A 23202-nucleotide genomic window follows, 5' to 3' on the forward strand; every position below is an offset into this window, starting at 1 on the left:
CGCACTGATCGCTGACTTGCGGCCACACAGCCAGCCAGCCAACGTGCCGCACTTCAAGTTCAGGCTCCCAATCCAGCCCAGCAAGGCCCTGGAGAACCTTAGCACAGGGTATATGCGCCGGTTGCGCGTGAAGATCGGTCCGTTCCCGCTGACCTGAGCCGCAGTGGCGCGACCTCTCGGTGAGTACATTTCTCATGGTGTCTGATGACCCAAATGATCTTGATATGCATTGCACATTCGCCTTGACATTGTCGATGGTGTCGGGAGACTCAACCTCGAGTGTGGTGGTATATTCAGTGAGACTCACGACATTTTCGTCCCTCCCAGTGCTCCCACTCCGGGCAACTCATCTCGACCTTTTTCGCCAGTGTTTGATGATGATCCCGCCTTCTCTGGGCCAGGGGATGACTTGGTTGGCTCTTTCAGGTCTGATTCTCCTCTGGGACTTGACGGCGCCGACGTAGGGCAAGAGCTTGTTCCGGCACTTGGCGCGCCTGCATCTCTAGGTTCTTCTCGGTCACCGAGCCCTGTCGACGATGTCGTGGCCTCTCTGCCACCTGCCCCGGCTCTCTTGGATCTCACCGTTGAAGCAGACTTGTCGACTCTGGTTCAGGCTTTTCACAGGTACGCCGGCGGGACGATCTCCCTCCTTGAATTCGTCTTCGTAATCTGATTGTGCGTTCACCAAGAAGGCGCCTGCATATCTTGGGTCGTCCCATGCAGTGCCCTTGGCCTTCCTCTCCCGCTGCATAGCGACCTGTCAAGAATAGGTGTGTTCATGTGTTACCATCACTTTTGTTTATCAATGCCATCACTCACAGTAACTGCACGGGTGCGCCGGATACTGCGTTGCAGCCGCGCTGCCTCTGTCTCCCCTTCTACAGCGTCCTCATCCTCTCCCTGGTCTGGTCCGAAGGCATCCTCATCATCTGCCCCACCTTCGCCTGCCTGCCCCACCTGGACTGCTTGCTCCTTGCGATAAGTCCTGTACTCGCGCGCCATGTATCCGAACTTGGCTGCAAACCGTGCATCAAGGTGAGCATCGAGAATCTTGCCTAGATAGGGCGCACATTTTGGCTCACACAGTGCACCGGACGCCCGAACAGCATCTCTGAGTGCCGTAAGGCCCTCCGTGTTGACGCGATCTCTTGCAGATGCATTCCATTTGCAGCATAGGTACCTCTGACCGGTTGCTGGGTCGAGTGGCCACTCTTCATCCTCACCAGGATAGTCGGGTAAGTATCTTTTGACTAGTTTCTCAACGCCCGACAGACGCAGATATGTCAAGTTGACCACGTTCTAGATAATAGTATCCTTTTATCTCTATCACATCATCTACATGCACCCGTAAGTACTCGCCTTGATTATTTGGCTATTTGCCAGTGCCTCACTCTCGTTGGCCACCGCTTTGCTATCCAGGACTGGTTCCGACGCCAAATTGCCTGTGCCCTCGCCTGTGTCCTCGCCTGTGCCCTCGCCTGTCCCTATGCCCGCTCTCTCTGCCCTGTCTTCGTTCCCTCCCTCTTCCTCAATGTCCATGACTGCCTCCACGAAGGCCAACCTGTCCACAACAACCTTCAACTCCGCCCTCAAGGCTTTGTTTTCCTCTAGGAGATAACGCAGAGCCTGCGTCGTTTTCTTGAGGTTTGTCTCACATCCGGTACGCACATCTTCGATTTCCTCAATTGCGCCGTTGAGGCGCTGCAGATGTTGACTTGTAGTTGCTCTCCCTGGGTCGGCCATGGTGCATGTGGCGTGCGGGGAAGGAGAAACGGACAGAGCCCCTGCGCACATTTTTGTCTAGGTTTCGTCTACTGGTCCTAACATCTGCAGACGTCACGGAACGGAGATACGCTGCTCAGCCTGCAGCTCCTTGCCTACCTCAGCAAGTGTTCTACGATCCGCGCGCAAGCTCAACCCTCCTATGTATCTACCTGATCTGTAGTCCATGATCAATATATGTCTCCCTTTGAATCACTGGCTTCAACCTATGTCAACGCCGCTAATGCATCGTCGCGCACGAGCTCGTAAAAGGGGTCACTAGCACGCGGGACGTCCGGACTGCTCATGCGCGAATATATATTGATTAATAATTGATATGCCATGGTTTATCAAAACCCGCGGATCCTCTTACACTCCAGAATCTTCACGACTGGGAATGTGCGGGGTACATAGGTAGGAACATGAGCGGAACGTGAGCGGAAGGCAGTTAATGCCTTCACATCCTCTGATCCGGCGGAATGTGGTGGGAACACGCTGGGAATGCGGCGGTGATCCGCTCATCCTCTCCTTGTTCCCCAACCTCCGTAATCCGGCGCTTCACGCGGTGAGTGTTGTCTCCTCGAGCAGCATATCAACGGTACGCGGTTGTCCTGGCCGGAAGAGCATTGGGTTAGGGTTAAGGCGGCAGATCGTGGCCCAGCTGCAAGACATTGGCAGGCGTGATGTCATAGCTCACGACCTGTCATGGTCTTTGTCTTTTCGTCAAACGCCTGGGCGAGCACACAGATAAGTCGTCGCTCCTTTCCTTGCATCTCCCGCCATCAAGCTCATCACCTGCTCAAAGAAACCCCACCATCGCGGACCTGACTGGTCCAGTTCCTACAGCGGCAAGCAGACTATCTTCATACTCTAGCTGCATTTGACTTCATTGTAGCGGTGGTTTGTACCATATACCACCAATAACTTGTGCTAATGGGAAGGTACAGTCCATCTGTTTGTGCGCATACAGCAGACCCTAGCCTCACATCGGTGCTCGGCATCAGGTCCACGGATTTATACCTCAAACACCTTACGACGGGCCTGGCGGACGCGCATGCAGACGTCGTGGATGCGGGAGCAGGTGCATTGAGTTGCAGAGACGAGCCTGCCAAACTGGTATGTGGATGCGCTCACTGCGGAAGGTGTGTCATCATTGCCTTGCCCTGCAGGTCTGTGCAGCTCGCGCATTGGACGCGGTCACGAATAGCAGCTGACGACAGCGGGGTTCGCTCGGTTTGGCCTCAATGGACAGTGCTGTGCCGCCTCACGTGCGCGTCGCTCACCCAGGACGCCTATGGGGTCATCCAGTGAGACACTCCGAATATCGTTGAGACCTGGCCCTGCCTTATACTACTCCCGCTCCGTGCCGCTCCTAACCCCTCTGACACCTGCGAGCATAGTGATCGAGATGGCGAAGAAGGCGGAGGAGAGAATCGCACGGGTTGTCAGCGAGACCAAGGGCGTGTGGTGCAAGCGGCGTCGGGAAGACAGTCTGTCGTATTGTAGTTGGCCCTTGATTCATATCATTTTTCCCAACTTTTGGCGTGTTTCGTGTTGAATTGTCGGACAGCGTGCCTGCAACAGACCCCGCGTTGACAAAGCACTGCTTGACCATCTATATGATGGTAATGGCATGGGAACTCCCAGCTCGCCTGAAAATCCCTGGCCGAGCAGGCCTATGCATTCCATTGCAAGCTGATGAGTTATGATGACAGCCCGATACACTATCATGATCACAGAAATTAAGCTCTCATATCTAACGCCAATAGAACACCTATCTCGTCAAGACTAGCGTTACAATGAAAGCTGATTTAGTCACTCCTTACATTGCCAATACAACCCGCATTACATTGATTTGACATTTTTGCTGATGAACCTCATTTCTTGTTCCCGTTGTTTTCCAAGAGGTCTGTCGTGTCCCAAACCTCACAGAAAAATATGAATCGCAAGTATGTTGAAGACGAAAGCCTTCCGCGTCGATTGACACTACCTTTGAGGCACTTTGTGAGGGGGGAGGTGTGTCATCGTCGCTCGAGGGGTTTCGAAGGCGAGCTTGTCGGCTAGTCTTGCTTAGCCCATTACCTCCATCAATGGCCTCTGAACGCGTCCTGCGTCCTGTGTCCTCGAGAATTGAGCGGCCCTACTCAGGCTCGGACTGGGAGTTACACTCGACTTGGGCGCCATTCCGCAGGGTATACCTATCATCTCAAGGACCAGAATTGGGCTTGATGGGTAGTAGAGGGCCAGGAGGGAAGGCCATCAAATGACAGGCTGAGCAGAGGGACGCCGGTAAGTAGAAGCGGGAGGACGCAAACAGGTGGGACTTCGCACGCACGTGACCGGCGCGTCCGCTGATTGGTGGAGCTAGTACGCGTCTCAGCTCGTCCCGTCGCCGCCATTTCTTTGACATGTCTTGAGCTTAGACAAACTCCGACGTAGGAAATGTACAAGAATCTGCTCCTCAGCAAAAATGTCAAGACCCTCTTTCTCCCATCCCCCTCTCTCCCGACGCCCTTCCGCCTCCTAGTCCGATACCTGACATCCGCTGCGTATATGCGCAGCCTCTGATGTCCACTTATCCCGAGTTCCACACGATGATATTGATGAGCTGACATTATAGTAAGCATAGTGAATATATGCATGCATCAGTGGCACACTACCAATTTACACTCTGCCAGTGAGTCGCTAGTGAACTCCAGACGTGATACCGATAAGGCTTGAAGTTACAATTTATTAGTAGCACTCCGACAGGCTGGTATTGCACGACACTCAATACTCTGCTGTCGAGCCCAGCTCCCTGCTTCAGACTCCTTCACGCACGCTCCAGTTCATGACATATCGCCCAGTCCCAGAGCATTAGTCTCGTGACCAGACGTTCGGAGTGTGAAGCGGATGCGAAAAATCGGGGGCATCCGGACACTCGAACGTCTGGTGGCTTTACCTCCGTGACTCCCCGCTCGGTGACCTGTGTGACATATCGACACCCATTTGGGGCAGTCCGAGAAAGCCCGGGGGCCGCCCTCGTGCGATGTGGCGGCCTGCTATAGATGACCATGCAGTCGCTCGAGCTACTGACCATGAACCCCTTGTGTGGCGTGCGCTCGTCCACACGTATTGTAGAGCACCCTGCGAGAGATGCATGATATCATTGCTGAGGATGCCTCTTCCCATGATGCCCGCTCCCCTCGAGATTACCCGCTACAACCTGTGATGGAATTGACAGGAGTTCGACCACCGCTGGTGATATTACTCTGGTGCTGGACAGAGTGCAGATCTGAGTGATGATACTCCCATAGAAGAGAAGGAAACCTCCAAGGGGTACAAGCCCAAGGTGACGGGCATCGGTGGACACGGCGATAGGTGCATCACACTCCTGAATTCAGACGTGTCATGTTATCAGGTTATGCACACAAAGAGAAGTCACAGTGTATTGCCTATAACAGAGACAGAGGATTACAGGGGAATTGACTGCTTGCAGATATCATAGATAGTGCAGAGTAGGCTCAGCGCAGCTCAAAGACGGCGGGAGATAAGCATGCAGGCGCGCACGCAAGGACAGCTCGGACTCCCGGAGAGAGGGCAGGGAGGTCACATAGGTCACCGAGCGGGGAGTCACGGGGGTAAAGCCACCAGACGTTAAGGTGCTCGGGAACTTCCGATTTTTCGTTCCCGCTTGGAGCTCCGAACGTCTGGTCACGAGACTACCAGAGCATGAGCAATGGATGACTGTACCAGTTGAGTCTGAACATCCTCACACCTATGACTAGATCCAGTGGCCCTCAAGGGACAGTGCACCGGAGCCCATGCATCGCAAATGTGAGTTCCACTTTTCGCTTACACGAATCTCAGTGAATTGTCCTGGTAAGAGACTACTATCGGTAAGCCTGTGCTAAAGGAAAGGACTTTACATGACCTAGGACGACCAGAACAAGTCTGACGCGACAGATCCACAAGTATGCACACCCACAGCCCCATATACAACCCTCCTGCCGACAGCGTGTTTTCACGCCGCACCTGTGACTTGGCGCTTCCGGAACATAATCTTCCCCTTCTGGTTAGGGATCACGGAGTTCGCAAAGTACACGTCAGGCGGCCGTGCGCCGTCTCCATCGATCTTGACATCATAGTTGACCACGATGTACGCGAGCATCGCCTTCAGCTCGTTTGCAGCGAAGAATCGTCCAGGGCTGAGATTGGCTATATGTAAGTACCCGGACGGCGGCTGACGTGGGGGCTGGAGCATTGAAAGCCGCGCAACTCACCAAGCATGTCGTCCAACACCAAAAGGCACATAACTCGTAGACGTGTTCACAAACTGATGCTTGGTCCCTTCGCCTTCGAGCTCACGCATGCGCGCAAAGCGGAAGGGATCGAATTCGCCGGCATTTGGGTAGTATTCATCGTCATGATGCATCGGGTAGGAGTTCGCGACTACAAGGGTCCCTGCAGGGATGAGGGTGCCGTCGCTGAGCAGGACATCTTTCAATGCCTTCCTCCCAACCGACGCTACACAGGCATTGAGCAATGGACATGATAGCTGAGTGAAAGGTGAGAGCAGGGGACATACTCAGACCGATGCCGTTGTACCGCTGGGACTCCTTCAGGAAGCTGTCGAGCTTCCACATCTTGCCCATCGCAGCCTTCGTCCATCCCTCTACCGCGGTGATTGACTCAACTTCCTCTCGGAGAGGCTGGATGTAGCCAGGAGCGGCAGCAAGGTGATAAAGTGCTTGGGTCACACTCTGTCGGCGCAGTCAACTCTGCGATTTGTACGTAAACTGGGACACAACACACCATCGACGACGTGTGGATAGCTGCGAAGTTGACCAGCAGCACCCGTGCGGCGATGGACTCGTCATCTACGCCTCTCGGAATGGCCTGCTCTATGATCCATTGCAGTAGGTCGTTCTGTGAAGCAAGCGGTACGTCCAATTCAGGACTGTGTGATGTGATAGGATGTACGCGAGATGAACGCTAACCGGCTTTCCTGGCCAGTCTTCGCCAAGACCGTGTTCTTTGATCTTCGCCTTCCTCTCGGTAATGACAGGCCTCAAGTACGGAAGTGCGCGGCGTATCGTCCGCTTGGCATGGCTCGTCCAAGATGCGACTAAACTGCAAGAGAGCCGTGGTGTCAGATATCACCAAGTCCCGCGAGCAGCTGCAGTATCTTACGGCTTGAAAGCCTTAGGAAACAGCTTGAGAAGAAAGCCGTCCCTCACGATGTCCCTCGTCACCGTGACGGCCAGCCTGAGGTACTCTTCGTTGCGGCCTGCAAAGAGTCCTGTGTGTAGCTATGGCACTCGTATCTACTGTGCAACTCACATATGGGGAGCCCAACGAAGACGCGATTACTAAGGCGCGCGACGACCTTTTGCACAGTTGGGATGGCATCTATGGTGGTCCACTCTGTACTCTCACGTCAGTGTCTCTCCCGCATACTGGCAACAACTCAACAGGAAGAGATGGGACGCACGTACCGTTACCGTGAGTTGGTATGTACCGCGGCATGGCTGACCGGAGCTCATCGACTACGTCCGGGAGGACCGCGGGCAGGGACCTCGTCAACTTGTCCTTGATGATATCTATATGGTACGGATCGTCGTGTGGTTCAGGTCCAAGGATCCAAGTGATTTGAAGGAACTGAAGCAATGCCTCGATGGTAAGCATCGGGCGAGAACATGAGGTCACCGAGGGAGTGGCGCAACATACATCTTCGGTGCTCTCCAAGAATGAGAGCTCCTCGTCTGGCCGCTTCCTGATCTCATCCAGCAATTGGGGTCCGTTCACGATCACCATCCATTGGTCTAGAAGAGCTACCTTGAAGGAGGAGCCTTGAAACTGCGTATTCGCAGCATAAATGGGTTGTCAACGTGCCGTACTACCTGCTGTATAGACGCACCTTCTCATAACCTATCTTGAGAATTTGCCTGCTGTTGAGTATGTAACGGAATGCGGACAGGTAGGATAGGATCGGCGCAGAAGGACCACCGAGAGTTGGGATCTTGTGAATCTGTAGAAAACAAAGCTCGTGAGTCCTCGGCGATACGTAATTACGATCAGAGCATCTCACCGGGTCGTTTCGCCATCGGAACAAGTATACAGCTGCAAGGACAGCCAAAGCACCGTACAGGGCAGGCGGAAGGTCATACATATTGAGAGGTGGTAGAATGTTGGGGGGAACGTGAATATATTTACCTTGGCTGGGGAAATATGCCGGCTAGCTGGTACGCTATATTGCGCTGCGCCTGACCACGCAGACCTTGTCTCCGCCTTCTGTTTTCCCACAAACTCGACGCCGATTCGGGTTCGCGTGGGCTTCCTGAGATATTCTTCCCAGCCCATATGTTTCAACCCCTCAGGGCCGAGCAAGAGCAGACTCGGAGATACTTATGATCATACGAAATAAGCAGCCATGTGATGGCCCCACATCCCTGTGATATCTGCAGATGTGTATGACTTCCTTGACAGAACGCACTGAGCCTGATGAGCGTCTACTCACCTCACGGGGGATCCCAGGTTCTCGTGCACAGGGAGAGCCAGGACTACTGTTCATACAATGCTAGGTCGTAAGAGCCCTCGGATACGAGTCAAAAGTCTACTTCAACATGCCAAATGCTCATGTCCGAACACTACACCCCGCAACGATCCAACTCCTCAAATGAAGAGGTTTCTTGAAGAAGCACGGCCGGTTGTCTGGGATCTCTTCGTGCGGGCATAGAGTCTAAGTCGGAATGACAGGATTTCCTGGGGAATAAGCTAGGTATCGGCGGTGTGAGTTATCGATGGAGTCACCGTTACAGCGGCGATTGGGGCTATGTCGGGGAGCCACGTGGCTTCTGGCGCCTCGTCGACAGCAAGGGGAGGACCCAGGACCCATTGAGTACTTGCCACCGTCTACGACGACAATGACTTCGTTCAAGCTTCATACATGACGAGCACCCAACCATCGAGGAGGGAAAGAGCCCCAAGTATGTACTATCCGTGCCATAGCTGCTGGCGACAAACCCAGCGGCTCTACTAGCTGCGATGACTTACCTTTGGCTTCTATAGTACCCCGACAGACTGTATTGCACGATACCCAATTCTTCACTGCTGAGCCCAGCTCCCTTCCTCAAACCCCTTCGCATACACTTCAGTTGTTAACTGCTGGTGGCCCGCTTCCTGAGCACCAACGGCGAGTCACCGTACCTACTGAGCCTCAACATCCCCCGTACCCGTACCCGTATCCATACGGTCCTCTCCACGTCAATGGCGTTAGCGAACCACAGCTGGTCCATCGCAAATGTGAGTGCATCTTGTTTGCGTTGCTGTTTTAGGATCGTCAGAGTGCACGGTCAAGTGCTGATTTGACGGCGGAATCAGCGACCGAATCGCGCTTATGAAACTGGGGTAGTCAGAGCTTGTAGAGGACTCGACGTGGGTTCCTGCCTATCGAATTGCCTCGGAATCTCACGTCAAAGCGGGCACGAATCCGTTAACCTTGACGACCTCTATTCTCGCGTCCTGATCTTCCATAGGATCTGCTTCCAGAATACCTCTGAGCTTGCGTTTGGAGTGTCGCAATGCCTGATGAACTCAAGGGCTAAGGAACCGGGGGAGTTCCCTATCTTCTCTCGGGCTCGATGGTTCCCCAGGAAGACCGGCCGACCCCGGTCTGCACCTGTTGTCCTCTTCCTCTCTCCGGCCACCCTACCGGCGACCGTAGCGCCTTAGGTCGCGATTACGGTCACACCGCGCGGACAACTGGGCACAGATACTTACATACGTACCCCTGCAGGGACACAAGAGGACCAGAACGAATATGACGAGAAAACGCGTCAGAAAGCCATGGCTGGATTAGTGCAGTCCTGGATGGACAGGTTGCAATTGATCAGCGTCATTGTGCGTCTTCCATCTTTTGACCGGTACTCGTCCGCTAACGTCCTTGATGCAATGATAGACAACCTTCTTCGCCGCCATCGAAGCTCAGCTGATTGGCAGCACGACGCCCGACGACCCGAAGACGGACTCCATGATCGACCAAGCAGCCAACGCGGCACTTGCAGGCGCGCTGGTCATTCACGTCTTCGCCGCAATCATCTCCTTCCTCGCCGCGTTCTTCCTCATCCGATACAAGCTCTCTGTGGCGAAGCACGAGGAGCGCAAGGTGGAAGGGGCGACGCACAACGGGGTCGAGACCGTTTCAAGTTCATCGGTTTGGTCGTCGAACCCGCACCTAGAGCAGGTCGGGCCGTTCCGCCGCGGGCAGCCACCGACGCACCTGCTGGATCATTGCCACTCGCTGTGCATGGGACTGTCGGCTGTTGGGTTCGTGCTCGCGATAATGGGTGTTATGTGCTTCGCGTGGTCGCGGATGCCGCTGAGTGCGAGCATCTTCGCGTCTGCATGTTGTGGAGCGTGTATAGTCTCTGGAGTTGCTGCGATATTCTGGCCTGCTGGATCTATGCATAGGCGCAAATCTGACTGAGATGGAACATTCGGTATGCCTGTAAGTCTGAATCAACGGCTCTATAACATGTCAATCACTTGACGACGTTACTCAGCGTTGCTCTACAACACACGTAATCTACATCGTATCGTATTCCTCATATTTCTATGCTGAATGTTTATTTGAGAAATATTCTATTCGAAGGCCCTTGCCGGGTTCGAAGATTCGAATACCCACGCTGTCCAACGACGACACGTTGAAGTGGCTATCAACCGTGCTGCTGGAGAGGCATGCTACGGCTCAATGGCAACATACGACTAGGGGCATGCGCCCTCTACGTAAGCTGTGAGTTCTCTGTCCTCGTGTCATTCGTGATAGCCTTCGAAGCTCATTATCTTCCCATGCACCCCATGCATCTTTTCGTCTTCCATTCTTCGCGTGCACGGTAACTTCAAGTAAGCTCTCAAGGTTTCATGTGTATGAGAGCGAGTAGTAGCTAGCACCGCCGAGCCTGCGTCCCTATTGGCACATGGGCGGTCTTGTCTGCCATTCTCGCCCTGTCTGAGTTGGAAGTGGACAGGCTTCTCGGGGAAACGGCTGTACCCCTCGGTGAGTCGCGTCAGATAATTTATGCGCGGCGCACACAGAGAGCGTATGTCTTGCAGATGGGAACCGTTTCCGGCCGCTTGTCGCGGGGCCCGGATTGTCTGCATCCGAACATACCGTGAACGTACTCTGCGCTGGAAATGTCCCGCGCTACTCGCACATATTGTTCGACTCGGGGCGTCCGCCGACCCCATTTGTCGCATTACTACTGTCGTCAGTCAGCCGCAATGGAGGATACGCAAGCTGTTTTGTACGCAGTAGCAGCGGTCTTGGTCGCAGCCTATGTTATCCGCTGGCGCACGAACCCGGTGAGTCAACGTTGATGGAATCCCTTGCTCGAGTAGAGCGGTGATTGACTTGCGGCGGCCTTCGTCCCCCACTACTTCCAGCTCAACTCTATACCTACTGTCGGCGGGCCCTCTGCGCCTATCCTCTGCTACCTGTCTGCACTCAACTTCCTGCTCCACCCCAGGGAACTGCTCACCGAAGGGTATCAGAAGGTGCGTGTCGCAGTCGATCTGTCAATCGTCCAACCTGGCTTATTGTATCACGGTCCTTCTGCTACGATAGTTCCACGGCTCAGTTTTCAAAGTTGCGCTCATCGACCAATGGCTCGTTGTTGTAAGTGGGTCAAAGCTGGTGGACGAGGTCAGGAGGCATGCGGACGAGCAGCTGTCGTTCGTCGAAGGCGTAGAAGACGTACGTGTCTAATATCCTCTGAGACCGGTTGTGTCGAGTTTTAATGGTTTCATACGCAGCTCATCCAAACGAGGTATACGCTGGGTCCCGAGATGACTAGCGATCCGTACCATGTCGACATCATCAAGGAGAAGCTGATGCGCACCCTGCCGGTGGTGTTGCCGGACGTTATCGACGAACTGACTTATGCTGTGCCGAACTACATTCCAGCTAACGAGACAGGTACAAGTATCGCAGTTGTATGTACCGGATACAAAGCCGAGTAATGATGATGGTTCAGAGTGGATCTCCGTCAACGTGTTGAAGACGATGTTGAACGTGGTCGCGCGAGTCAGCAACCGCGTATTCGTCGGTCTGCCTGTTTGTGAGTATACTACATATTTATTGCATCCATGATTCATATACCAATCGTCTGCATACATATAGGCCGCAACCAGGCGTACCTGGACATCGCGATTGCTTTCACCGTTGACGTCATCAAGGACCGGACGATCATCAATATTTTCCCCGATTTCATGAAAGGGTAAGTGTGTTGACATAAACTAACCACGGCTAGTCCATGTAACCTTGATGGATGTGTGTATAGCTTCATCGCCGGGCTCACGACCAATGTGAAAACCAGTACTCGTCGGGCGATCCCTCACATCAAGCCTCTGTTGGACGAACGGAAGGCAAAGATAGAAGAGCACGGTTTAGGAGAGCCATGGGAAGGCAAGCCGGTGAGCAGTTATACTACGACTACAATTGTTCCCTGTTGCTCAACAATATAATGTGACTAAGAACGACATGCTGGAGTGGATCCTGGAACAGGCGATCCCCAGGAGGTGTACAGACGAGGCTATAGTGCAGAGGATTCTCCTGGTCAACTTCGCCGCTATCCACACCTCTTCGAACGTACGCCGCTTTTAGTATCGGCTGAGAGTGCTGTCGCCACACTAACACCCCCGTTGGTTCAACAGAGCATGACCCACGCGCTCTTCGATCTAGCAGCTGCTCCCGAGTATATACAACCCCTCCGCGAAGAGATTGAACCCATCGTAGCGGCTGAAGGGTGGACGAAAGCGGCGATGGGAAAGATGTGGAAGCTGGATAGTTTCCTGCGGGAGTCTCAGCGATTCAACGGTATTGGCCTCAGTGCGTGGCGTTTGGGCACCCTCCTCGATTCAGCAATGCAGCGTGTGTTCTCACTACCACTTTGTAGCGTCTGTTACGCGCAAGGCTATGAAAGACGTCGCCCTTAGCGATGGAACCGTCCTCCCGAAAGGCTCCCTCATCGTCACGGCGTCATACCCTATCCACCACGACAATACGATCTACGAGAACGCGAACACGTTCGATCCATTCCGTTTCTCGCGCATGCGCGAAGTTGAGGGCGAGGGTATGAAGTACCAATTTGTGAACACCTCCCTCGAGTACGTTTCGTTCGGCCATGGCAAGCATGCATGGTATGTACTCTCCGTTGCATCTTCGTGCAGTTAGGGGGTTTTCTTGCGATCCTCCTCGTATAGCCCAGGCCGCTTCTTCGCTGCGAACGAGCTGAAGGCAATCCTGGCGTACATCGTTGTCAACTACGACTTGAAGATTGGCGGAGACGGAGAGCGCCCCCCAAACATCTGCTTTGCCACGAACATCGTCCCGAATCCAAAGGGAGAAATTCTGTTCAGAAAGCGGAAGGCCACTCTGTGAACGTAAGGGACATTGAAGAGGAGAGTCCATCCCTGTACATAAGCGTACACCGATGGCATGTAACTATGGACGTGCACGGGCTGCCGCAATGAAGCAATGTGATGAACATGACTCAGGTGGCTAGGGCGGGTAACAGCGTGATTCCTACTGATTCTGTGACCCTGCTTTCCGCTCCAAAGTGTGAGTCGTAGCACTGAGCACAAGCGGCGTCTGTCTTCGCAGTCCAGGCCGAAGACGCAACAGGTACGTAATCCCTCGAGCACCATAACGTGGACATAGCTCACACAATGCGCCGCACGTATTGACATTTTACTAGATCCCGCCTAGCCCTATGAGTACGACATCAGGCCCTCACAGACGAAGTCGTCAGTAAGCTCAGCTACGATACGGAGATGATAGTATGAGATGGAGAACCTCAGAACATTGCTTAATTGATCGATCATAGCAGGTACCATCTGTCCTCCTAGAGCACAGAGCACAGTGGTCCAGTCAGGTAATAGGGAACATAGTTTCGCATCGTGGACCTCTATGTGCGCCAGCGCACGACACCAAGTTGGATGACCAGCTGGCAAAATGGCGAGTATAGATGGGGCTCACCTACGTAGCATTACAAGAGTCATGTCGCGTACCTGCCTCCCATTATGCCAGCCTCGCATATCATTCTTTCGATGCGCTGAGCATGAAACAGTCGTGTCGACCAGGGTACGTGAGATTCCTTGGATATCTTATATAAGGCTTTCGCGGACCAAGGCGAGCAGACAGAAGTATCCATGATATTTAAAGCAGAATGAGCGTCACAAGCCCCAAGCGGGAAACAATCTGGAGATAATTGGGGTTGATCGCGTGGAATCGAATGCACCGCGCAGCGACCAGAGCCTGAAGGACCTCGCAGTAAGCGGATAACAGCTGATCAAAGACATCTGTCGTAGCCTACTATTGGCGCCGGAAGGCAGTATACTTAAGTACGGCGCGCTGGCTGGGTTTCTGGGCGCCTGTACTGCCTTTTTGGGGGTTCTCTAATCCCACGATAACACCACTAGAGCCTTCACGATTTCTACCAGTCACCAGCTCACATGAGAGCGGGAAATAACCCGCATTGTGCACAGTAGCTGCAGAGCAAGGAGATGAGGTAGCAGGGGGGAAGATGCAGGTCCCAAGGGACCAGGAGCCAGCCAACCCTCTCTGGCAGGCGACAGTGGCAGAGAAGATGATGCCAATCGTTTCCTGTGGATGTGGTGCCTGGCCGGATAGACAGCGAGGCCGCACTGTGGGATCCTGAGGTGAATAGAACCATCTCAACATGGGAAGCGGTGAGCCGGATTCTGCCCTCCTTGACGGTCCCATAAAAGGAGCGGTCTGTGCTGCGTTGGATGTTCTTTGTCGGTTCTTAGTCTCTATCCACCACATACTCTCGTAATGTTCAGATCGCTCGCTGCGGTGGGTTCTCCCCCCGGTGCGTGACGCTCTCGATCTGATCTCACATATACGTTGCTGAAGCGCCACTACAGCTATGCCTCCGACGACCCCAGACGATGCCACGAAGCAGGCGTTGCTTTCTGTCGTGCAGATCTGGCTTGATCGCCTCCAAGCCATGGCGGTCATCGTCAGTCACAAAGGCTCCTTTCACTGCGTATATACTCAACATGAACATCTGAAACTCAGACCTCCTTCTTCGTTTCGATAGACAGCCTGGTCTACTCATTCCCTGCCCGTCCCGCCGATCCAAACGAGTGGTCGTCGACAGACTTGCTGATTTCAGCAAGCTTAGGCGGGGCGATCATCTTGCACGTCTGCGCATGTAAGTTCAAGCAATGCTCTTGAGCTATCCCGCTTCAAGCTAACACTGGCGCCTTTTTTCTTCTCGCCCTCAGCCATCGTGGCTTACACGGCGTCCTTCGTCCTCATACGCTACCAGCTCACTGATGCAGAGAACCAAGAGCATGAAGCTGATCCCCCGTCTGCAACCCCAATCGCGCAATGGAAGGCCCCGTCATCTGCTAACGCGCAGTCTCTCTCTACCGTATCCGTGACCCCTGCCCGCGACCCGATCTGGGACGCGTACATCGACCTCCGTTCCCTCGTCACAGTACAACAAATGCGCTTCTTCGGCCTCCTCGGCGTTCCCTGCCGTGCGGCCACGAGGAAGACCGGCGAGAAGCGCGATCCGGAGGCATCACCGACCGACAAGGCGGTCGCCACACTGCGGTCTATGGTGGCTACGCTATCGAAATGCCACACCGTCGTCGCGGTTATGACGCAGCTAGGGTTCACACTGGCGTTGCTGGGCATAGTGGCGTACTTCTGGACGGGGCTTCCACGGGCGCTAGGCATCTGGGCCTCGGCGCTTCTTGGCGGGTGTTTGATCGGAATGGGGGTCGCATTCATGTGAGGCTTTTAGGCGTCGCGGACTTGGATAACGATACGAGCTTGCCCGACGTCACAAAGAATGACGAGCGTTACGGCATGGATGCAGATGGTACGAGTACATGAGGTTTCCATGCCCGCTCCTATGTTTGTCGGCTTGGGTGACATATCCATATCAAAAACAGGAGAGACTAGACGATTTCAGTCTACATGTCGTACACGCTTATCCTGATAGCTACCTGAGGCCATCTCCTTGTAACTCTAGCGCGTTCATACAACGATTGCACCAATCTGACTTCTTGTGTAACCCAGCACCCTTCGCCATCGTAACAAAGAGCAGCAACGCCTTCCGATGGTCGATCCTTATGTCCTCCAGCGCAGAAGCAATCAGGGAGAACCCACCCTCGAACGCTGCAACGGAACACAAGTCCTTCGCAGCCGCGCAGTAGAAGAAGTACGCGACGAGTTGCGCTTCCGTCTGTGTCAGCTCGATCGCTGAGGAGACAATCCTGTCCACGAGGCGACTGTGGTACCCCGGCGGAAGGTCCGTGAAGATGGTGAGCGCCTTGTCGATGTCGTGTAGACCACCCAGGAGCATCTCGACGCTCGTGTCGATGCGTTCATTGGCCTCCTTCTGGGACATACGGCGAGGAATGGGGGGAGTATGGTCGCTGACTGGGAATGGATGACTGATAGGAGAAGCTAGAGTCTCTTCAACCCCACCCGCAGCCACTTCGTGAGATCCGGCTCGTTCAAGGGGCGGAGACTGGGACGGAAGGCGGATAGGCGGTGCGTCGGTGTGCAGGAGCGGAGCTTCACCACAGACGTGAGCGTCTTCGCAGTCTGTGGTCGGCGGGGACTGTTGCGTCACAGTGGATACTCGTCCACTTGGCTCGTTTGAAGGACCAGGAACTACTCTGGACACCGCTAGGTTGGCGACAGCGGGGGCAACGCGAGGCAGCGTCTGTGGGAGAGCGGAAGCGGGACAACCAAAAATATGGACAATCAATTCGTCGCTCGCAGTCGACTCGTTCAAGATCCGGGTCCAGCGGCCAAAGTCCTCGTCCAATCGCGCCCCTTTGAACATGATTGCGAACACCTCGAAGGCCTTCGGGGCGCTACTCGCGATGTCCCCAATATGCTTCGCCGTGGGTGTGAAGCCCTCCTCAAACGAGGCAGGCGAGCAGATGTTTCGGGCGACGGTGTGGGCGAAAAGGGCTGCAACGAGGTAGGCATCTGCCTTCTCCAACCGCAGCGTCGAGGCGACGAACCTGTGAATCTGGAGATGGTGGTACTCCGTCGGGAGGTCGGAGAAGTACCTTTCCGCTTCGACTAGACCGCGTAGGGAGAAGAATTCAGAGACATTTTCTTCCACGCCAATTTCCGCCCTGGGCTTGCACAAAGAGAGGTTCGGGGAGAGGTCCTCAACGTGCTCCACTCCGGCGTTGGTTGCAGACAAGGGCGTGGACTCGAGTGGACTCTCGACGGCATCGTCGGATGCAGAGGTCGGAGAATAGCGGGAATCATCGGCTAGAGTAACCACGATAGGACCTGATTCCGCGCGCATCTTGGCCCATGGGGCGTTAAGCTCGCCGAGGATGTGGCCACTAGAGCCCTCGTCATCCCAGGTGCATGAAGGGGCCTCAAGCTTGTCATACCACTGCTCTCGTCTCAATTCGATCAAGGACTGCGTGGCACGAGCATCAGTAAGCTCGCATTGGTGAAAAGACACACGTACATAAGCACCTGCAGCATCAACCGGAGGCGGGGGCTTACGGCGTTACTCTCCGAGAGCTCCTTGATGTGCTGGAAGTAAACGTCCAAGTGCTCGCGCCCCTCTTCGGTGTCAAGGAGGTGCCCAACCGTGGTCAGGATTGTGTGGAGACCATCGATGTGGAAGTCACGAGGGGACTCGATGTTGCCGAGGAATGTCTGGATCGTCTGCTGAATGATGCGCTCCGTAAGCAGCTTGACTTTGAAGAGCTCCCCAAGAAATTTCACGAGTCCGAGGTATCGTTGTCGACGCGTCGCTATTTCGGCGAAGGAAGTGTTATCCTCGTCAACGCCGCGCTCAAATTCGTCCTGGCAGCGATTGAGGAGAAACTTCCGGAAGAGCTGGCCGCCAGCGCAGCGCTTTCCGTTGGCAGCCTTGACACCCGAGGCGCGAATGCCGGGGTCAATGCGCTCGGAGATGCCATGGCAGAGCTGGGCATAGAGTTCGGATCTTCCCATGTCGTCCATCGCCTTCTCGACTATCACATTGGCCACACGAATGAGACTACGCCCATCCCTCTCATTCGCAGACCTGTTGGCATACGCGACAAGTCGATCAGTCGCGGGGGTCACGTGGTGTGTAGAGACCCCGTCTAAGATTGCGCTGAGTTCTGCGTCGACATCCTGGGGCGCTTCTCGCGGAAAATGCGACAGCGAGGGCTCGGCTTTTCCCTGTTTGATCGGTCCGGCACTGGACGAGGTGGCAACAGGACGGAGTGCGGTAGAATTGCAGGTTTCTTTGGAGGGGAGGTCGAATTTGGAAGAAGTGGATGGGATGGCTTTATGCGCACCAGTTTCCCTCGAGTGAGTATCGGAGTCTGGAGTGGCGAGAGGATTGCTGGATGCAGAGGCAATGAAGGTTCGCGTGATCGTGCTCGACGTGAACGTGACGCCATAGGTAGTAAATTGGTCGAGGTTGAACGAAGCAGACGAGTTATCTTGCCCTGCGCCGCCCGGCCTATCGCATGCAGATGAACAGGGGGAAGCGTCAGAGGAAGCCTTCCGACGAAGGCCCGGCGATGAAGGTCGTGTAGTCATTTCGCTGTGCAGAGAGTTGTTGCTGAGAAGCTGGTAGAAAAGTGCGGGGCGTCAGAAGAAATTCCAGCAGCAGACTACGTGCCCTCTTAAATGGTCAAGACGCGAGTTAGACCTGCGGCAGAATTGCTCACTACTCATCTTGACTTATAGGCTGCTGCGGTAAGCAGCACCCGTCGAGCGGTAAACTAGTACTGCGCTTCTCCGATAGTCAACGTCCGGGCTCATGCGGTACTTCCAGGCTTCAGCACACGGCCAAGAGAAGTTAAAACCGCCCTTTAGAGTCAAGGTAAGTACACAAACGTCCCGGACCGTAGGGGTGCTCAATTCTTGTCGGTCGCTCAGTTGCTCGCGCGCCTATAGGGCGCCTGCCTACTTGAATTCAAGGTCAGCTCAAGCGCCTGCGGCACAGCGAGCAGAGACGGACAGGCAGCGGGTGCAACACGACCGCATGATGTCCCCGAGCTGGAACTAGAGAGCGACGCGAAAATCTAACAATTCAGAAGCTAGAGAGTTCCTTGACTCGATATGCGGAGTCGTCCCACAAGGATTGAGTCCAGTTGCCATCGAGGAGTCAGAGCGGCACCCCCAGCTGAACCGTATGTACATAAGGTTGGCCCAACGAAGATTCGACCCCATCACGTGATTATCACGTGAGCTTGCGAGGTCCCTCGCTGCTTTCCCCTCCCTCTGCATTGAGGAAAAAACTTGGATAGGCGGCATGTATGGTACCACAGAGCCTATAGCTCAATTTTATACGAGCCGATACCCCGAAATCGCAGTGGAGGGGCGGGACACGGACAGTGTGACAGGCGTGACGGGAGGTGTCGAATCTTCGTTGGGCCAACCTTATGTCGTGCTGAATCTGTTTCTAATTTGGGCGCATTGTGTACAATAAGTCCAGGTCAACGAATTTATAAGCTCTCCCGACGTCACCATTCACTTGCTGGACTGGTTTCCCGGGCCTAACAAATATAGCATGGGACAATCCCGTCGAGATCTCTGCACCCGCTGCCGGCCCACCTCTGCTCGCTGTGCTGCAAAGGCTTGAGCTGACATTGAATTCAGGGAGGCAGGCGCCCGATAGGCGCGCGAGCAACCGAGCGACCGACAAGAATTGAGCACCCCTCGTCTGGGACGCGCGCCGGCGCCGTACTATACTGCTTTCCGGCGCCAATAGTAGGCTACTACAATGGTTGTCTCTTATCCGCTTACTTCGAGGTCTCTCATGCTTTGGTCGCTGCGCGGTGCATTCGATTCCAGGCGATCAACCCCAATTATCTCCAGATTGTTTCCCGCTTGGGGCTTGTGAGGCTCATTCTGCTTAAAATATCATGGATACTTCTGTCTGCTCGCCTTGGTCCGCGAAAGCCTTCATATAAGATATCCAAGGAATCTCACGTACCCTGGTCGACACGACTGTTCCATGCTCAGCGCATCGAAAGAATGATATGCGAAGCTGGCATAATGGGAGATGGGAGGCAGGTACGCGACATGACTCTTGTGGTGCTACGTAGGTGAGCCCCATCTATACTCGCCATTTTGCCAGCTGGTCATCCAACTTGGTGTCGTGCGCTGGCGCACATAGAGGTCCACGATGCGAAACTATGTTCCCTATTACCTGACTGGACCACTGTGCTCTGTGCTCTAGGAGGACAGATGGTACCTGCTATGATCGATCAATTAAGCAATGTTCTGAGGTTCTCCATCTCATACTATCATCTCCGTATCGTAGCTGAGCTTACTAACGACTTCGTCTGCGAGGGCCTGATGCCGTCCTCATAGGGCTAGGCGGGATCTAGTACAACGTCAATACATGCGGCGCATTGTGTGAGCTATGTCCAAGTGATGGTTACAAGTGAGTCTACGCCGAGACTTCTACCATGTGCGTCTTATGCTAATCAGACTTGCGAATTAGGACTATGCGCGCCCAGAATCATCGCAAGGACCGCATGCTGTAGAGGTTGGACAGAAATGGCTAGTATCTTGAATATGACAAGCAGAGTGTTCGGGTATCAACAGCATAGCAAATCTTGCCTGTACCTTGGCGGCCTACCGCAATTTACCGTCGACTCATTCCTACTTTGCGGGCGAAGATCCTTGCTGCTGAGCCTGCAGCATGTGTATATTTGTGCTACACTCCGAAAGACTCCGTTTTCTCCTTCCCACTCAGCTGCGGCGCAGCCGCCGACGAACCCATGGCAGATGGCTTGAGTTGAGCTGCCAGTCACCTTCAACGCTCTCATAGCAAGCAAGACTCCATCCATTGCGATCCATAGCGGGCCAACGTTCTTTTTCCCACAGCACAGCCAAGCACAAGCCAGACACACGCGTTTCACAGGGACCATCGGAAACGCCCCGTTTCCCGGGGAGAGTAGTCGGAGGTGGCCGTGAATTTGGGACGCGGCTCTGGCTATGCAGACGAGAAATATCGAGCGTATATACTCTCCAAACCTCCTATACGCTAGCGACGAACAATCAGATCCTACTCGTGCCGACGAGGCGTGTTGGGAACAAGGGCCCACACTCCAACCATCAAGCCCATCATCGAAACAACCCTGCGTCGAGCCATAATCCCTCAGTCAACAGAGCTAGTTTGAAGATGAAGCCAGATCGCTCACAGAGGCTGCAAGACCTTGATGCCGACCTTCGACGCGAGCAGGCCCGTGAGGAGCGGCAGGAGCGCAGATCCCGCCTGCCCGAACCCTGCGATCCATCCAATGCATCCGTTGAGAAGCCAAGGGGGGAGGACGTGTCGCGCGTGGTTCATGACGAGTGGATACATTGGGCCCAGCAGCATGCCAACGAATGAGACGGCGAGGGCGTCTCCCACGAGCGAAGGAACGAACCAGACGACGATCTCGAGCCTGTTGGGGTATGATCAGTGTGTTCGTGAAAGGAAATGGATGCAAATGATACCCGATGGCGAGTACACCGTAGAGGTAGATAACGCGCTTCTCTCCGACCAACTTGTTGATCCAAAGGAGGGCGATACGGCCAACCATGAGCCCTTCGTGTATCAGTGAACACTAGCTATATTTGCAGACATACAGTCGTAGTTACGTACCTCCGAAGAAACCCGATGATATGTACCCGGAAGACGGGCCTCCGCCGCGCAGGTCGACCACATAAGTGACGATCCATCCTGATAGAATACGTGTCAGTCGCACCTCGCATGTCAGGATGCGCACACTGACCTCCGAGCGTCACCTCCGTCCCAACGTACACGAGGATGAAGAGCGCCATGAGATGGAAGCCGCGAAGGTGCATCATCTGTTTGTACTTGCTTCTACTGCCCTCGTTCGATCCCTCCTCTAGCTGTGATGCGAGACCAATTTCCGTAAGGCAAGCTATGGACGTGACGACAAGTCAGTTCATGTCTAGATATTGGAGCTAGGCGGGGAGGGGGGCACTCGCCGTCCTGGGTACGGAATTTAAAGACGAATGAGAGGACCGCCACGTTCACGATCGCGAGTCCTAACGAGACAAGATAGTGGAAGGACCAATATCTCAACTGCGAGAACTGTGTTGCCACCAGAGGGGACGATAACGCTCCAAGGCCATAGAAGGAGTGCAGCACAGCAAGCCTGGTGGAAACGTTGTCACTATATCTGGCAACAAAGCTGTTTGAGGCCGCGAGCTGTTTGACACGTCAGAACACGGTATTCAAGGAAGTCAATGAGATGTTTCGCACCTGGAGAGATATACCGAACCCTTGAATGAGGTACCCAATAATGAAGACCGGGAAAGGCGGTGCTGGGGCTTCGATAGCATAACTGATAACCTGAGAAATTGCCCCCAGTACCAAAACCTGACGCGTAAAGTGTAAGTACAGGAAGTGTAGTCGATGTTGTGAGAAAGCAATCACCTTCCCGAACCCGAAGCGGTCAGTAAGGTATACGTTCAAGGATGCGGCCAGCAGGAAGCCCTGTGTCAGATCGCCGTCCTAACGATCAGCTTCTCCCCATCGTATGGAGTCGTCTATCATATGCTCACAAGGAAGTTCAGTACGAATATGAGGGAGACAACAGCGAAACCGATCTGCATAGGTCCTTCCTCAGCTTCGACCGGAAGGCGCTTAACAGCTTCACAAACACATACGTGGTATACTGCTTGTATCCGCGGCAATAGGGGGCCCGTGGTACCATCGTTCCACCCAGAAAGCAGCATGCTGTACAGGAGAGCCCCATACATGATGTTTGCCTTCAAACGTGTTGACGTGTCAATATTGCCGTGAATGGCTGATACTGGGGATTCGCCGCCCTCAGAGTCCGCTTGTTGACTAGGATTTGCACCTGTGTCCATCATTGCAGTCAAGGCAGGCTGCGCGGCGGTCTGCGGTTCAGGTAGCACGGCGCGCATCCTGATATCCGGGGAATCATTCGCACGAGGATGGTGACCATCGGCCTTTTGACCACTGGGTTGGCAGTATAGGAGATTGGACACAATATTTCCAAGTGGAACTACCTCTTCAGACATCTGAAATGATGGTTGTGAGGGTGCGATGTTTTGAGTGACAAAGGCGTTGTGGCACCGAGCCTTACCTGTTCTTATCTCATGGACCACTGAACGCGTTTCTTGCCGATCATGAGATCGTGTTCATGACGAACAATGAGTCATTGCAACCTACTGCAGTAAGTGGCTTCGACTTCAAGGTGGCGATAAGTACGCCTGTGGGTGACGGACAGCAGGAGAGAAACGTGGGCGACAGATTGATACTGTATTACTTAACATAGCCTGGAGGACGTTCTTCCGAAGTTCTTCCGCGCACTACATGCGGAGCTAGCGCCCACGCACTTCGACGATACAAGACCTCATAGGATTTTTCTCATTTTCATGAAATGACCCAT

The 23202-nt window shown here is 54.2% G+C and overlaps 7 protein-coding genes across 7 annotated transcripts; 2 read left to right on the forward strand and 5 right to left on the reverse strand.

Annotated features, from left to right (window-relative positions):
• Nucleotides 1-517: 517 nt before the first annotated feature.
• Nucleotides 518-1743, reverse strand: DICSQDRAFT_129841 (uncharacterized protein; the record flags this gene model as incomplete). The annotated part of the gene is made up of 4 exons (XM_007370341.1): nt 518-757; nt 820-1055; nt 1083-1299; nt 1405-1743. The coding sequence occupies 4 exons, from the start codon at nt 1741-1743 to the stop codon at nt 518-520; spliced, it is 1032 nt and encodes a 343-aa protein (XP_007370403.1).
• Nucleotides 1744-5764: 4021 nt separating this feature from the next.
• Nucleotides 5765-7912, reverse strand: DICSQDRAFT_70695 (cytochrome P450; the record flags this gene model as incomplete). The annotated part of the gene is made up of 11 exons (XM_007370342.1): nt 5765-5948; nt 6024-6267; nt 6329-6503; nt 6556-6669; nt 6741-6873; nt 6934-7030; nt 7084-7167; nt 7239-7401; nt 7471-7599; nt 7661-7771; nt 7832-7912. 11 exons carry the CDS (start codon nt 7910-7912, stop codon nt 5765-5767), a joined length of 1515 nt encoding a protein of 504 aa, XP_007370404.1.
• Nucleotides 7913-9203: 1291 nt separating this feature from the next.
• On the forward strand, nt 9204-13180 carry DICSQDRAFT_112476 (cytochrome P450; the record flags this gene model as incomplete). The annotated part of the gene is made up of 14 exons (XM_007370343.1): nt 9204-9642; nt 9701-10534; nt 10646-10798; nt 10855-11103; nt 11185-11295; nt 11366-11494; nt 11554-11716; nt 11775-11858; nt 11921-12017; nt 12081-12213; nt 12275-12388; nt 12454-12628; nt 12696-12939; nt 13003-13180. Exons 4-14 carry the CDS (start codon nt 10936-10938, stop codon nt 13178-13180), a joined length of 1596 nt encoding a protein of 531 aa, XP_007370405.1. The 5' UTR covers nt 9204-9642; nt 9701-10534; nt 10646-10798; nt 10855-10935.
• Nucleotides 13181-14596: 1416 nt separating this feature from the next.
• Nucleotides 14597-15569, forward strand: DICSQDRAFT_174501 (uncharacterized protein; the record flags this gene model as incomplete). The annotated part of the gene is made up of 4 exons (XM_007370344.1): nt 14597-14633; nt 14689-14783; nt 14843-14978; nt 15052-15569. 4 exons carry the CDS (start codon nt 14597-14599, stop codon nt 15567-15569), a joined length of 786 nt encoding a protein of 261 aa, XP_007370406.1.
• Nucleotides 15570-16601: 1032 nt separating this feature from the next.
• Nucleotides 16602-16928, reverse strand: DICSQDRAFT_12629 (uncharacterized protein; the record flags this gene model as incomplete). Its single annotated transcript, XM_007370345.1, has 1 exon — nt 16602-16928. A coding segment is annotated over one exon (327 nt), but the record flags the coding sequence as incomplete, so codon positions are not given.
• A 264-nt stretch (nt 16929-17192) lies between these two features.
• DICSQDRAFT_15660 (ARM repeat-containing protein) lies at nt 17193-17953 on the reverse strand (the record flags this gene model as incomplete). Its single annotated transcript, XM_007370346.1, has 2 exons — nt 17193-17231; nt 17291-17953. Coding segments are annotated over 2 exons (702 nt in total), but the record flags the coding sequence as incomplete, so codon positions are not given.
• Nucleotides 17954-20837: 2884 nt separating this feature from the next.
• On the reverse strand, nt 20838-22831 carry DICSQDRAFT_150167 (MFS general substrate transporter; the record flags this gene model as incomplete). The annotated part of the gene is made up of 10 exons (XM_007370347.1): nt 20838-20910; nt 20974-21219; nt 21272-21362; nt 21420-21497; nt 21550-21702; nt 21770-21992; nt 22047-22163; nt 22221-22280; nt 22349-22393; nt 22454-22831. The coding sequence occupies 10 exons, from the start codon at nt 22829-22831 to the stop codon at nt 20838-20840; spliced, it is 1464 nt and encodes a 487-aa protein (XP_007370409.1).
• Nucleotides 22832-23202: the final 371 nt, after the last annotated feature.

The sequence above is a fragment of the Dichomitus squalens genome (assembly GCF_000275845.1).
Source record: "Dichomitus squalens LYAD-421 SS1 unplaced genomic scaffold DICSQscaffold_66, whole genome shotgun sequence".
Lineage (NCBI taxonomy): Eukaryota > Fungi > Basidiomycota > Agaricomycetes > Polyporales > Polyporaceae > Dichomitus > Dichomitus squalens.